At 41.0% G+C, this 15,195-nt stretch overlaps 1 protein-coding gene across 5 annotated transcripts in view; it reads right to left on the reverse strand.

The window, feature by feature from the left end:
* Positions 1–8,475: 8,475 nt before the first annotated feature.
* The window catches only part of znf536 (zinc finger protein 536), a 219,086-nt gene continuing 212,366 nt past the window's right edge, over positions 8,476–15,195 (reverse strand). For all 5 annotated transcript variants that reach the window (XM_038701229.1, XM_038701230.1, XM_038701227.1 and 2 more), the window contains one exon: positions 8,476–10,526. In XM_038701229.1, coding sequence (XP_038557157.1) covers positions 10,234–10,526 — 293 coding nt within the window. In that variant the 3' untranslated portion in view covers positions 8,476–10,233. The remainder of the gene's footprint in view (positions 10,527–15,195) is intronic.

Genomic DNA, 15,195 nt, shown 5'->3' on the forward strand with positions numbered 1-15,195 from the left:
ATGGTGTCTCATTAAAAACATGTATGGACTTTTTTGCTTTATGAGCGCAGTTCATGTATGTGTGCGTGTGCGTGTGTGTGTGTGTGTGTGTGTGTGTGTGTGTGTGTGTGAGAGAGAGAGAGAGAAACAGAGAGAGAGAGAGAGACAGCAGAGTGACAGCAGACAGTGCTAAAGTCCCACCTCAGACGACAGTAATGGAGACGTCAGCAGGATAACAGAGCCGGTTTGCGCTGACAGTCATCCACTCAAACAGATGCAACACCATATCCTATAGTGTGGCTGGACACACAAACACTGAAGCAGAGCCTGACATGCACATAGGCACCGTATTAGATGAGCATCATCCCCGTTCATAGTGGAGATGATTCCATTTGCAGGACCACTCAGCCTTTTGATGTTTTTTTCTGGAAAGAGAAGCTGTCTAGGAAATGCCTGACTGGATAGTGTGTGGGTATCTATCTATCAAGCTGTCTCATCATGTTTGGTTATGAGCAAATATCAATGATTTTTAGAAATATTAATAAAATAATTAATATTACAAAGAATATTAGTAAAGATGAATAAATACGGGGCACCTGTAATCAGGGAACAATAAACAAACGTCTCAAATATCTCATATACCACTGGTGGTTTACAATATTCAAAAAATTATACATTTTACATTAATAAGGTGGATAGTGAAGGGTGAATCCAAGCACATACATCACAAAAAGCTTTATCACAACACAGTACACAAATATCCAGAGGCAAAAGCCCTTTTAGAGGTACAATAAGATTTATTTAACTTCAGCACAGATCAATTGTCAACAATTTCAGCCAATAAACCACTATCATCTACTCTAAGGGAAAATAAAAGCATACAGCAAAAAGCAAGCGTGTGTGTGTGTGTGTGTGTGTGTGTGTGTGTGTGTGTGTGTGTGTGTGTGTGTGACAATATAGGGTGGAGAGCGAGGAAGATGGCAGACTTTACCAAAGGCAAGTGGAGCTTAAGCAAAGGGTTAGGAACCAAAATGGAGGACGCACTGTACCTTTCCTCACCAAGTAGTAGAGCGGGACATCAGAGGGTATCCTTCTTACCATAAAGAAAACAGTGGAATCCATATCTTTCTTCTGCAGGTCTGAGAAAATTGTGTTGTGCCCTACTGGATCCAAAAATGTGTTTGGCAAAGACAAAACAATAGAGAAAACTAAAGAAAACAGGTTCTTGACCTGCAAGTTAGACCTGCTGAAATGGGATGTTCCTTATACATTTATTCAGACATGACAGCACATTTATAGAAAGAGCCACAAAGCTTGTGTGATATTTGACACCCGGTGTGTAAGAGGGAGCCCAGGGTGAGACGAGAGAGAGAGAGAGAGAGAGCAGTGGAGAGTTTAAAATGTTGTGACAGAAAGGAAGAACTTTTTTTTCTTTCACAGGCTGCATCACTGACAGATTTTGAAACTTATTTTGTTGTTGAAGTCTTAGTTAACAATCGTGAACACGAGGGATGCTCGCCCAGCGTCTCCAAGTAAATCCAGTGATATCAATTTTTTTGCATCAGTTTCATCATTTAACGTCATTAGAGACAGAAATCTGCTGCCTGTTTTATAATATCCGACAGTGCACAAGCATGGACTGACAGGACGTTAAGTTGGGACTCTTGTTTAATTACTGTTAGCTCACATGCTGTATGTAGCCTACAGCGCTTTGCTAGATATTCATTTATTCATCCATGCAGTTGGTCTGCATAAAAAGTGAAAATATAGGGAGAGAATGCTGGAAAGATGATTACTGTGGTTGTAGGAGGGTTTTTTATAAACTTATTTTGCCCAGATTGCATCATGATGGTGGTGTTGGAGGTGGGGGTAGCTTAATATCATTTATCTGATCTACGAAGAATCTCCTCCACAATTTAAAATAGGCTTTCAGAGTGTTTCCTAGATAATTAAACGGATTCTGTGCCTATGGGATTATGATTGATCTCTTTCTGCTGTTGACCTTGTGTGCTGCTGCAGCCTTTACGTTAATTGTCAGACGATACAGTGACAGAAATGTAACTAGGTTCGACCTCGTAAGATTGCTGTCGTTCCAGGGTGCTCATTCAGACATGAGACCGACACGTTAAATTGCAGATTAACGTAAAGTGTTGCATGTCAGAAAGGGGCTAAAGACTGCAGTCAGAGGGAGAGTAACAGTAGAGTGGGTGGATGTAAGGAGAGATCAGTAATAATTCGGTTTCCATTGCTGAACATTTGACAGTTTGTTAAGTTTAGATATGTTCCCGCTGAGAGGAAAAGATCTGCTCTCTCTGCCTGTTTATTACACATAGTCTTTCCCAGAGGAAAGCATAACCCAAAAAGAAATCTCATAGTTGTTTCCTTCATTTCTCCTAGACACAAATGAGCTACTTTTAATGCTAAGGTGAGGCCCAAGGCCTTTTCTCCTACTTCTCAAATTTAACTCAGGAGAAACAACCACATATTATTTATGTCTCTGATGATTGCTAAATAGGTCTACTTTAAGTCTCCTGAACGTGGGACCATATGATTTCAGAGAAAGAGCTAAGAAAACTCAGCTATGACTCGTAGGATCTCCTCATATGTGTCTCAGTTTTCTCTCAGAAGAATTAAACACATTTAACTCACCTGTGTCTTACTCTGATCAAAACAACCTTAAATATGTGTAATTTAGGTCTCCTGAATGTGGATCAGAAAAAAAGCTCCAAGATATGTCTCAATTTTGTCTTAGGGTCCTTTCACACCTGAAAGTCCGCATCAAGGTGGATCAGAGTGTCGTCAGTTCCCTGGGTAGCTTTGACAAGAATGTCCTGTTATATTTTGTACTTCCTGGTTCGGACTATTTGAACTGTATTGTACAGCGCCTCATCATACTTGAAAAGTTCAACATCAACAAATCCAAACCCTGCTTCAAATGGTTTACTATTTAACTGAAACACACCGCAATAGAACACTTACAATTAAATAAGCGATAAAAAGCTCCAATATTCTGGAAGAAGTGAATTTAATTTGCGCTTCTGGCAATTTAAGATGTATTTGGTTAATTGTATCCTGCATTTTTGTTGTTGTAATAAACATTTCATAAATACAATTTTTTTTAAAATGACTAAATAAAAAAAAAAACGACACAATGAGTGAATAAGGAATGAAAAGATGCTTATCTATCCAGTTTATTGTTATTAAGGTATTACTACCTGCATCACCAACTAAAGGCTACTCAGGCTAGTTAAAATTCGCTAATTAAATGTCCTTGTCATGGTAACATTGTAGGCTATTGTCGCCGCGAGGAGAGACCAAAGAGGTGAGCTTCCAGAGTGGCCGTCTGAGAGAGTATAATATCTAATCAACTGTTCGATATGACATTTCGTCCAGCACCACTATGAGGTTGACATTTTTGGTTTGGAGTGACATTACCTTGATAACTATTGGGTGGATTGCCATAACATTTGGTGCAGATACAAGGTTCCAAGAGAGTGAATCCTAAAAACTTTGATAATCCCTTTACTTTTCCTGTAGTGCTACCATTTGGTCAAAGTTTTCACTTATTCAATGAAAAACCCCAAAATGATTGGCATAAAATGTGATAGAAACATTTATTGTGCCAAGAGGATTAATCCTTAATGACTTAGCGCATCCCCTGACTTTTTATCTAGCGCCACCATGTGGTTATCATTTATGGTTCAGAAATAAATTTCTCAACAAATATAGGATAGGATTCCATGAAATTTTCATGAGATGTTAATAAATGTTAAACCTTGTTGTCTTTGTCCTTTGTCCAAGTAATTTCATGTAGCATGCATCTGTGGAGCCCCTGGTTGTTTCCACTTGTCTCAGCTCTAATGGGAAAACAGATATTGGAAATTAGTCTGATTCTAGAGACAAGGTGAAAAAATGTTCCTCTCTTTATTGCTGTCATGTGGAGGCATCAGCCAGTCCGACACATTCATCTCACTTTATAAGAATGAGCTGGTTTCATGCCATCCACCTTATTCATGTAGCCACAATTATCTATAAATTAATAAAACCTGACTGGTTATTACTAGGAGAAAGAGGGAGAGAGAGGGGGAGAGACAGATGCAGAGAGCAGGAATATGAAGGGCTGTACAGTGAACAATCTCCAGATAATTAAGAGGAAGATAAACAAAACATAAATTTGGATATTGCATTTATTTGGACTACCACTCAAATATGCGTGAACCACGTTATTTTAATTAAAAGATAAATCTATGTGACACGCTGCTTCCCAGTTAATTATTCAGTGCTGTACAATAAAAACAAAAACCATTAAATATGCCACGCGCTCTATTTCTCCATTAACAGTAAAAAGCGCTCATCCTGGGGACAACATTTCAAATTCAGCTGCTGGTTTGCCTTCCCCCCCTTTTTTTGTCCTTTCGTTGAAGTGTTGTTTTTTTTCCTATTTCCATTTGCTTTGCATTTACATTGCTCCTCAGACCTTACACTTGTAAAACATTTGATGTGGGTATTTGCTTCTTTTGAAATGTATCCATTACAAGTGGAGCTCTTTATTCCGAGGCTTGGCACAACAAATTTTAATTTTTAAATCTTTTACTTTTTAAAAAACTTTTTTTTTTACTAGACCTCTGTTTGTTCTTTTGGTTCTTGTGAAGCAAATTTCAAAAGCATTGACTACGATAAAAGATGATCAAATTGATGAAAACACTAATCACGCATTTGGATCTGGATAGAAATCTTTATAAGTCTGGCTCCCTGGCTCCTCCTATAAAAAGGTGTCATTCAACAATGCACTGAACCTCGAAATGCTCCAGGTGTACATATGTGTATGGGAAAAGAAGCTACCAAATTAATGTAAAGTAAGATTTTAGATTAATATATAAAAAGTAAGTCTGTCAACTGTGTTTTTTACATTAAATGATGTAGAAGGAGCCCTCAAGTTCCACTCCACCTATCAAATTTATACTCCAAAACACATGCCGAAGACATGGCATGTTTAGGCGGGGAGAGGAGAGACGTCTGGCGGGCAGGAAAAATCAAAATATCTCACCATTTACTTGGTTGCACATGGGACTCAAACGCCGTTCTCCTGTGTGAAAGTCCTGGGCTGGTGTGACCTATGCATCCACCACAGCTACCGTCGTACAGTCACTAGAGGTCATTGCCACAATAAACGTAAATGTGGGTCGTAATAACGTGCTGCGCAAACTACCTATTTTTTAGGGAGGACAGCCTCCAAGCAGTAGAAGAGCGAGAGGGAGCTCAATCTAAGGCTATGTTCAGATTGCAGGCCGAAGTGACCCAAATCCGATTTTTTTGCTCAAATGTGACTCAGATCTGATCTTTTTATGACAGTGTGAACAGGCCAAGTCACATGGAAACTGAACTTTTCCAGTTACAGATCAGATCTTTTTAAATACGACCTGAGTCTGGACACTCGGATCGGAATTGATGCGACTTTGACGTCACTCTAGAGCAGCTGTTCTGTTGAAGACGGAGCCGCAGCGAAATATAAAGCTCCACATAAAGCCAGTATTAAACATGTGGCTCTCTTCCTCCTTCTTAGCGCCAGAAACCGTAATGAAAAGGACAGAAAGCTGTGAGCAGTTGTCATAATTTGAGAGAAATGTGACCCGTGAGAAGACAATGAAAAACAGCAGTCTGTGAAAATTGGGAGGGTTAGCAAGTATGAGCTAACCTCTGTGGCTCCGTTTACTTCAGCACGAAAGCGTGCGACGTCGTGTTATTCTTCTGCGCATGCGGGTCACTTTCAGGCCACAGACAGTGCACACTGGAGTCTGATAAGGGCCACATTTAAACAATAATGTGAACTGTTAAACAAGAAAATCTGATCTGGGGAAAAAATCAAAATAGAGCATTGAGGCCCGCAGTCTGAACGTAGCCTATGAGAACTCCCAAGTGTTTGACCACACCTGAGTTGGTGATTGTTGGGACAGTTGAAAGACTAACCAAGACGGTTTTGGTGAGTTTTATTTTGTTTCTGTCAAGTTTAATGAAGTGTTTTACACACAAGCAATTTGTTCCGTGAAAGAAGTTGTTTGGTTGTATTTTAATATGGAAAATTGGTGTAATAATATTTCCTTTATTGACATTTTGTGAGTTTTTGTTGTTCGCCGCTCACAAATCTTCCAGCTGAAACTACATGGGGAGGCCAGAGTGATACACTTGAGGTACAAAGTGGTATTACGAGAGTAGAGGCTGGGGCTAGCCTGTTAGCATGCAAATTGTAGAAGATACCTCTGCAACAATACATCTGACATAATGTCACATCCAGTGTGCGATTTGTGTAAAAAAACGTTTCTCTGACTGTTGATGGGCTATGTTTCGCGACTTGTAACAGTGACAGTGTAGATCAGATAGTGCTGTGGGCGGGACACTGAACAGAGTGGTGATTATCTACAGCGAGAGAGGCAGCTTCAGAGCCAAGATAAATTCCACAAATGGCACCCTGGTCACAACTACTACCTCTTCACATTCTGTTGATTGTTACAGTAAATTTTTTTTGTTCATGTTTTAAACAAAAATTCTGTCCATGTCTTACAGATTGTGTAGACTAAAGGCTGTAGACTTGTTTTCAGGCTTCTAAACCCTGCCTTTCCCTTCTGTTTTGGATCTTCTGTTGGATCCCATGGGTTGCTTATTTACTCCCCTGTTGGGACACTTGAGGCATTTATATCTACACTCTTGTGATTTTAGATGTAAGCTAAGTGTAGTGACTGAGTGACTTAGACGCAGCCTTTGCAAGCAAACACCATTCACCATTATTTTTCCGTTTTCATCGGGAGTATTCTAGGTACAGTATATTATGTTTTAAGACATAAATTAAAAAATTACCACTTTGATTTTAGTACTTGTACCAGCAGTATTTTACTGTCAATACTTACTTTTACTTGATTGACCTGAATGGTATGAAGGGTTCCAGACACAAAGGAAGTATTTCCCAGAGGTAGAGGTTTTATTGCAGAAAAAACACAGGATAAAACTTACTGTTCAAATTACACCAGAACATCTAGACCGCAGCAAACAGTCTATGTTTTTAACAACTCTTAAATGAAAGATTTTGTCTTTTGTTAAACAGATGTGCAGTAATAAATAATAACCATGGATATTCTTCTGTTAGATACAAAGTTATCTACTGTTATAAGATTATAGTTGGAAACAAAACACCTCTCCTCACTTCTCCTTCCATAGGCTATAGAAATCTTTTTAATTTAGGAATGTGGGCAGTACTGGACTAGGATCGCATACTACAGAATCCATTGCAGTCTGAAATAAATGGGCATGGTTTCAGTTGTTTTTTTTCTAGCACCACTGATTATAATTGAGAAAACTGCATGTGCTACTTCACGAGGAAGCTTGACGGAGATCAAACAGCATGTGGACAATGGAATGGATTATTTTGGGATTACAGTGGGGGGTGGGGGGGTGGAAATGGTGTATCGTTCTCAGGGATGGACAAAGAGTACAAGTCACAGAGGAATCACAACAAATGCCGTTCTCCAGCCCTGAAACAAAAAAACAATTGCCTCATCTGAACGAGGTGATGAAACTGTACTGATTTACATGCTTTAGTTAGGTCAGGGTACTGGTGCCATAAACTGGAATGTGCACTTTTAAAAAAAACTTTTTTTTCCTATTGACTTTTTGCTGATATATGTAAATGTTCACCACGTGCACACATATATAAACACGTCCAGAAAAGCAAGCTACAGCCACCAAAAACACAGTAGTGCATTAAAACCTAAAGTTTATACTACATTAAGTTATGTGGATCTCATAGGGCGAAGCTCAGTGGGAGAACCCTCCACACACAGTTATAAGGCAGTGAGAAGTACTGTACTGTCCTACCGAAAAAATAAATAAATGAAAATGAAAAACAGGAGAATTGTAAATGAAATACAATATTTTGTGAACTGAAAATACTTTTGTGTAGGATTGTAGTGCCAATTTAAACCACAATTACAGCAGTCCATAGAATGTTGAATTTACTCTATAAAGTGCAATTTATACTTCTGCGTCAAAACGATGGCGTAGCCTCTACGTAGCCCCCTACCCCACGCCATCACCTACAGCGTAGTCTGACGGCTGGGTAGCCTTGCAATGCCTCCGAGCCGACAGGAAGTGCCCGTGCTGTGAAGTAACTTTTACTAGCGGCCAAAACAGCGGCTGAAACACGGTGGATCAATATATTTGACTGTCACAACCCGAGCGAAATGACTCGTTTCACTATCAGAATGTGATCCATTTGGTCGATAACATTTCAAAAGGCTACACCAGCCGCACTTGTACAATTTCACACCCATTCATGTTAGCGGAGGGCTAAACCGGGAGTTAGCCTGCTCGGCCGGCAAAAGTCAACACAGTGGACGCTGTAGTGCTACCGCCGACTAGCGTTTGGGGGTGTAATTGCAGAATGACGGGGACACCGACGCACAAGTATAAAATGTGCGTAGCCTACGGCGTAGCTACGCACGTAGACCCTACGCAGGAGTATAAATCAAGCTTAAGCCTTCCTCTTTTCTTTTTCTTTCCGTCTCTCTTTCTTCTTTTTCCTCTGCACGTCCGCTCTCCCTTCTGTTTGGTTTCCCCTCCATCTCTCCATGTGTGCAGGGGGATTGTATTTCTTGCTCTGTTGTTGTTGGTGTGTGTGTGTTGGACTGTAACCTCCTTTGGGTAGAGCTGTGGCACTGGAATTTTAAGAGTTTAGCCCTTTCCACCACTGCATGTGTGTTTGTACGGTAAGATATTGACTTTCTTATAGTCTGGATCATTTCTCTTTATCATAAAAACATTAACAACCCCCAGCCCCCACCCCCTACCACCAATACTGACATGACACAAAGCGCTATACTTTCTTATTCTCCTAGCCCAGTAGTAACCAACAGCTGCCGGCAAAACAAAGTACAATCAGAGTTGATCTTTTTTTTCCTTCTTTCTTTTTAAACCATTTTGTTTTCAATGCTTTATGTTGCCTTTCTCCCCCCTTAGGAATAAAACCTATACAAAACAAAAAAACACTACTTACACACAGAAAGAGAATGCCTCCTTTGAAATTAAAATAAAAATCAGCATGTAATAATTATTAATACAAAATGTAGTATAAGTAGCTATATAAAGTAGGGTCATGTGAAAGATTATCTAATTTTTCATCATGTGTCACCCTGTGTAGAGGAGGAGATTAATCTAGATTTTTGTCTGAGTTGATGCCCACAGTTCCTAGTCCAAGTAAAAGCAGCCTGAGCTAAAACACAATCAGTTAAAACTCCCCGTCCTTCTCTGACATGGAGCCTGTAAGGTGACCTCCAGACGTTGAATTGCCAAAACCGGAGCAGAAAATGTCTAAACGTTGGCTAATGGATGCTTTAAATATGCAGCTGATTGATTTGTGTTTTCCAGGCCATTCTAAGGGATTGGGCTACTATTAGAGAGAATGAGAGTGGAGGGAGCGATGGAGGTGACTTGAGGGGCTCCGGCCAGCTGATGGGACTCAACTTGACCCCCAGGCGTACCGTCCAGAGTCGGGTTACCACTGTAGGACTCTGAGTGTCTGTTTGTGTGTGTTGTTGAATTGATTTCCTCTGCGATGACAGCTCCAGTCAGGCTGGCACCAACTCCACCCCCGCCCGCCCTCTCTCCATCCCCAACACACACACACACGCCGCCATCGCCGCCACTGACCCTACAACACACACACACACACACACACATACAGTGATCATCACTCGCGCTAGGAAAATGGCAGCCACTGGTGTTATGTTCTAGGCTGACTGTGGTGACTTCCTCCTCCATCTTCCCATCAGTAACTGTTCTGCTAAATCGTTTACACAGATCGTTTTTCTGATAAAAGCATTATTTTTGGAGAAAAGTCTTCGATTTTCGATTACATCTGGCTTCCGTTTTGCTTTATAGCTTCCTTTGTCCATGATTTGTCTGAAAACTATGATTTCATTAACAGTCTCTAACACTTTCTCTTTTCCATTCTTACACATAATCCACTGTGCTTACTTAAAAAAAAAAACTAAAATGTCGAATCACCTCATCACAGATAGATTATAATGTTTTCTTAGTAAATGTCCACAGACTACTAATAACACAAATAGAGTATGTTTTGTCCGGGTCTTAAGCACAGGTCTGTTAGAAATAAGTGTCTGATGGTACAAATGTATAGTATTTTAATTAATGCATTGTCCAGCACAGACCCCAAACTCCCTCCTGAATGTTATTAACCAAAACAGCTCACGGCAGCATCACTCCTGGTGACGAGCTGTGGCCTCCCCCTGCAAACAACACAATGTTACTCCCATGACTTCCATCCGCTCCTGTTGTGGGCTGATTACATATAACACCACCAACAGCGTCATCGGGGTTTTTCTCTGTGACATCTGACTCGGGACGGGAGCGTTTGAAGCGTCGGTCAGGGTACTGGCTGTTGTCAAAGGGCACGCGGTGCACACACAGCACATGAGTCTTCAGGTTCCCCTTCTGGGAGGCACTGTAGGGACAGTAACTGCACTTGAATGGTCTCTGGCCTGGTGAAAGAAACAGAACAAGAGAACATTGAAACCATTTTAATTTCACACTGTTCATACCGTATACAGTGTAGCATATTCATATTTATATCACCATGGGTGAAAGTCTCTTTACAGTGTAGGCAGATGAACACACAACAGACATCCACCCACACTGGGTCAATAGCTTGGTGGGCTAATGGTTTTGTGGGTTACAGGTGGGTTGTGACGTGAGAACATTTGAGACGCACTGATCCAAACAGAGAATGCCACATCATCATATTGATATGAACTACCAGGGCTAACAGCTGCATAGAGGGCACTGATATCCAAACCAACACTGACAAGTTTGCAACTTTACTATTAGGATCAGTTACAGTAACAGATGTTACGTGCCTTGTAGAAGGGCATATTTGTGTTACAGCCTTATTTTGACTGTTTTGAATGTATGCTTTTCTCATTTATTGTTCAGCATTTCGCGCCAAAAAGCTTTGAGCGTACTCTTGATAACGAATGTGTTGAATACATTTCCATTCTTAGTTAATTTTAACCCCAATGTGTGCATCCATGATTGCTACTGATTTTCATTTTGTTTGCTTTTTGCTACTTTTCTTGGGTCTATACCTGTCAATCAGTGGCACGGAATTCAAACAGAAAAACAAAACAAGACCTACTTATCATTATTACCATGATGTCTTTCCCCTCATAGAATTATAGCCACTTGTTGCGCTTTGGCATGCCCCGTGCCTGCTGCCCCACCGCTCTCCTGAAAGCTATGCGGTCACTTGCCACTACTTTTGTCCATTATGTTGCTACTCATAAAGCATTTGAAAAGCCCCACATCCATCCACCTGTAGGTTCCCCATTGGGGAAAGTTATTGTAGACTCCCCAGTCCCTGCTGTGGTGAACTTGGTGTTTCCTTGTTGGAAGTGATGAGGTCAGAGCATCTATCTATCTATCTATCTATCTATCTATCTATCTATCTATCTAAGTACATATCAATGTTGTATTCATTTTAATTTCACATAAACAAGTGGTTGGCTCACTGACAAGATAAGATGTATTTACTTAAATACACATACAATACATGTGATTACTACCTGCTGCCCCTCCATCATATCAACAGTGTATTAAATTACATTAAATAAAAAGGCTGATATATTGGCCTGTAACCCTAACTTGAACCTCCACCCTTATGGCCACAAGTCAATGTCTCAGGCCTTCAGGCTTCCACTGGCCCTTATAAAGGTGTGTTAACAACATGAAAGATTAGACTGAGTAACAGAGACTGGAAGAAACGGGTGAAGTTGATGGAAAAAAGGAGGGGAAAAGTAATTTCCTCATCTGCACCACCCCAGCAGCACAGCCGCGCTCCTTATTGAAACAAATACATCCTCAAAACATTACCCAACACTTAATACTCCTTTCACTTTGTGCAGTCAGAGAGCTCCCACAAATTCATCTGAGCTAAACTTTTGCAGCTCCCTGAGTCAATATGCATCTTTTGAAGAGTGTGCATACATCTAGTCCCCTGAACACAATAGCAGAGCGGAACAAGGCAAGGGATCTTTCTCTATCTCCCCCCCTTGCCAGAGCTCCAGCACAGAATGTTCTCCCTAGATTGAATCTGAGCATCACTGCAGCAAACACAATGGCCCTTAATAGCACCAGCCGTTTGTTTGAGGGATGCCGATTACACCGCCATCATAACCCACTTCACTTAGCTCACTCACTCACAGACAGACAGAGAGGACAAAACAAAATGGGGAGGGAGGGAGGGAGGAAGAAGGAGGGGCAGAATGAAGGGAGAGAGTTTGAACCTCTCTGGTACTTTAGGTTATTAATAACAGTACATTTTCCGCTACCCTTGTTTTCTTTTTTTCTTTCTTTATCTCTTATTCAACTTGAGATGCTCTGAATCAAATTAACATATGGGGTTTAAAAGAGGTGTAGGGAATATCAATAGGTACAAGGCAAGGAATTAAAGAGGAAACAATCTATTTGAAGCACTCACTTGCATACACATGGGGTTAGGAGGAGTGAGTGCATAGTCTACGTATAATGTATAAAGACGGACACGTGCACGCTAAAGTACACACACACACACACACACACACACACACACACACACACACACACAGACGTGAGGTGAGGATGCACCAAGGCATTGCAGGATGCGCAGAAGCAGCTACTTTGTGTTTGGCAATCTGACACAGGATTTGGAGCCGCTCTGGCTTTCTGATATTACATTGTTTGCTCCGGAGCCACACAAAGGGGATTGCTACAAGTTTGGAGGCTTTGGATGTTCCAGTTGTCTGAATTTACAGATAAGCTAGTCGGCGGCACACAATGAAGGGTCCCTTTATTCGTGTGCAGTTTAATTTCACACTCTCTTACATTACGTTAAGTCCGAGAGGCAGAATATCTCATCCCATTTTACACTTAGAGAGAGCAAGTTATGCCCTCAAACAACTCAACTTTTTTCCCCCTTTTCCCCGCTTAGTTACAGTTTGTCTCTATGGACTTTAAAAATAAATACAAATCAAGCTCAGTTTTATCTCCGGGGAGATGTTTAGGTAAAGAGAGAGAGAGATTGTGTTTTGAATTGCATGCCTTGAAGAAACTTTGGGTAGCATGTATAAACTTGAGTTATTGTTGAGATTGAAATTGACTACTGCTGAGCAATTTAGAGACACGCAGGCTATACTTTGTTATGGATTAAAAATTAAAGAGAGGCTTTCTCTATCTTTCCTATATATCCCATGACTACACACACACACACACACACACACATCCATGTCTTGGTGGCATTGTGAGGACACCAGACCAGAACATGAATTCTAGGAACCACCTTTTCTGAAGGTTCTACAGAAGTGAAAAAAATCAGTCAGTCAGTCAGTATCTTGGAGTAGACATAGACAGAGATGTCACTTCAAATTATCAATCAAAGTAGAGTTCCTAGAGTGCCAGACTAGGAACATCTAGGAACAACCGGGAGACTTGTCAGTTATTTAGTTATAAGTGAGGTCAGTGTATACACGTTATGTTTTTTGTTCATCACCCTGCAAGACAGTTAATTTCCTTGTGATTTAAGGACTAATCATTGTTTGAAATCTAGCTGATGATGGTGGTGTCATCTGCAAACTTCACGACCAAGTTCTGTCCAGTCTTGAGTGTACAGCGTGAAATGGTGGGGGCTGAGCACACAACCCTGGGGGGGCTCCGGTGCTGAGCACTAAGAGGTGGAAGAGGTGTGACCACCAAACCAAACTGTCTGGTGTCTGTTAGTGAGGAAGTCCAGTCTCCACTTGCAGAGTGTGGTATAAGCCCAGAGTGTAAAAGTAATGCTCTTGATAAGTAAATAACACAGTAGCTAAACAGCTGAAAGACGTAGGTAGAGCGGGTTGGCCGTTAATCGGAAGGTTGGCGGTTCAATCCCTGGTTGCGTGTCCTTGGGCAAGATACTGAACCCCGAATTGCCCCTGGCGGCTATTCCGCCAGTGTATGAGTGAGTGTGAATGTTAGTTTCCGTTTGAGCACTTAGGCTCAGTGTGTGACTGGTGAATGCAGATGTAGTGTAAAACCGCTTTGAGTGGTCGAAAAGACTAGAAAGGCGCTATACAAGTACAGAGCATTTACATTTAGACTTAAGCAAATGCTTTTGTTACCTAAACCTAACCTCCATTGTCAAAGTCCTGCGCCTCTCTCCTTTTGACTTGTTATCAGTAGAAAAACTTAGCCCTTTGTCCACTAAACATTATCTGGAAAGCAATTATGTTTTCTTTAAAACATCTTTGGCAAAACAAATTAGTAAATTTTAGGAGAGAGGATTTCAAACATGATTAAACGTCAAAGTGTTGACCACACTGTTTGATTGAAGACTGAACACCAACTACAGCAATGGGTTCATAGCACCAACTATGGCGGAATAAAAGACACAATAAAATGGTCAGCATGGTGTAGAGAATATAAGCTCAAAGGTGTACTTACTAATGACCTGGTGCTTTGAGTTGCATCAGGTCATTGGTAAGGACTGTGGTCATTAGCAAATAGAGCATGGTGTCAGGTGTCACCATATGACCTAAATGTGAACTTGTCAGTCAGATGGTGACAATTGGTCATGTATGGAGATTGTAACCCCCACCTCTGTTAGATTGTGTTTGGTAGAGGATGTGAATGACCCCATTGATCTTTTGTCGGGTATCAACTGGCATTTGGTCAATGACCTTGACCCTGGCCCAAAAATGCACATTTAGGTCAGCAAATGGAGCTGAATATGCAGTTGTGTAGGGCCCCGCAAGTCCTTTTTTTCTAACCCAGAACGGGGAGGCCCCCTCCTCAATAAATAAACCATGTCAAGCCAATCAACATCTCAGTTGGTGAGTGTGAGTCCTGGAATCTCTGACTGCATCACCCAAAGAGAGGTAAGAGAGAGAGAGGTTATGTAGTTTGTATGATGCTTTGGCAATATTGCTGTTACACATTCATGCCAATAAAGCTAATTTGAATTGAATTGAGAGGAGTGTGCACGTGTCTAGATAGAGTGCCAGTGTAACGGCTCGCGCACAGGAGAACTATCATGGATGGCAGACAGAGAGACAGAGAGAATGGTTGACCCTCTCGACGGGGCTTTATTTCACCTGCAGAATATGAATGAAATACATTTTTAATCAATGAAAAGATAAAACA

Source organism: Micropterus salmoides, unplaced genomic scaffold, assembly GCF_014851395.1.
Source record: "Micropterus salmoides isolate LMB-PRFRI ecotype aquatic unplaced genomic scaffold, ASM1485139v1 Ms_hic_scaffold_6, whole genome shotgun sequence".
Classification (NCBI taxonomy): domain Eukaryota; kingdom Metazoa; phylum Chordata; class Actinopteri; order Centrarchiformes; family Centrarchidae; genus Micropterus; species Micropterus salmoides.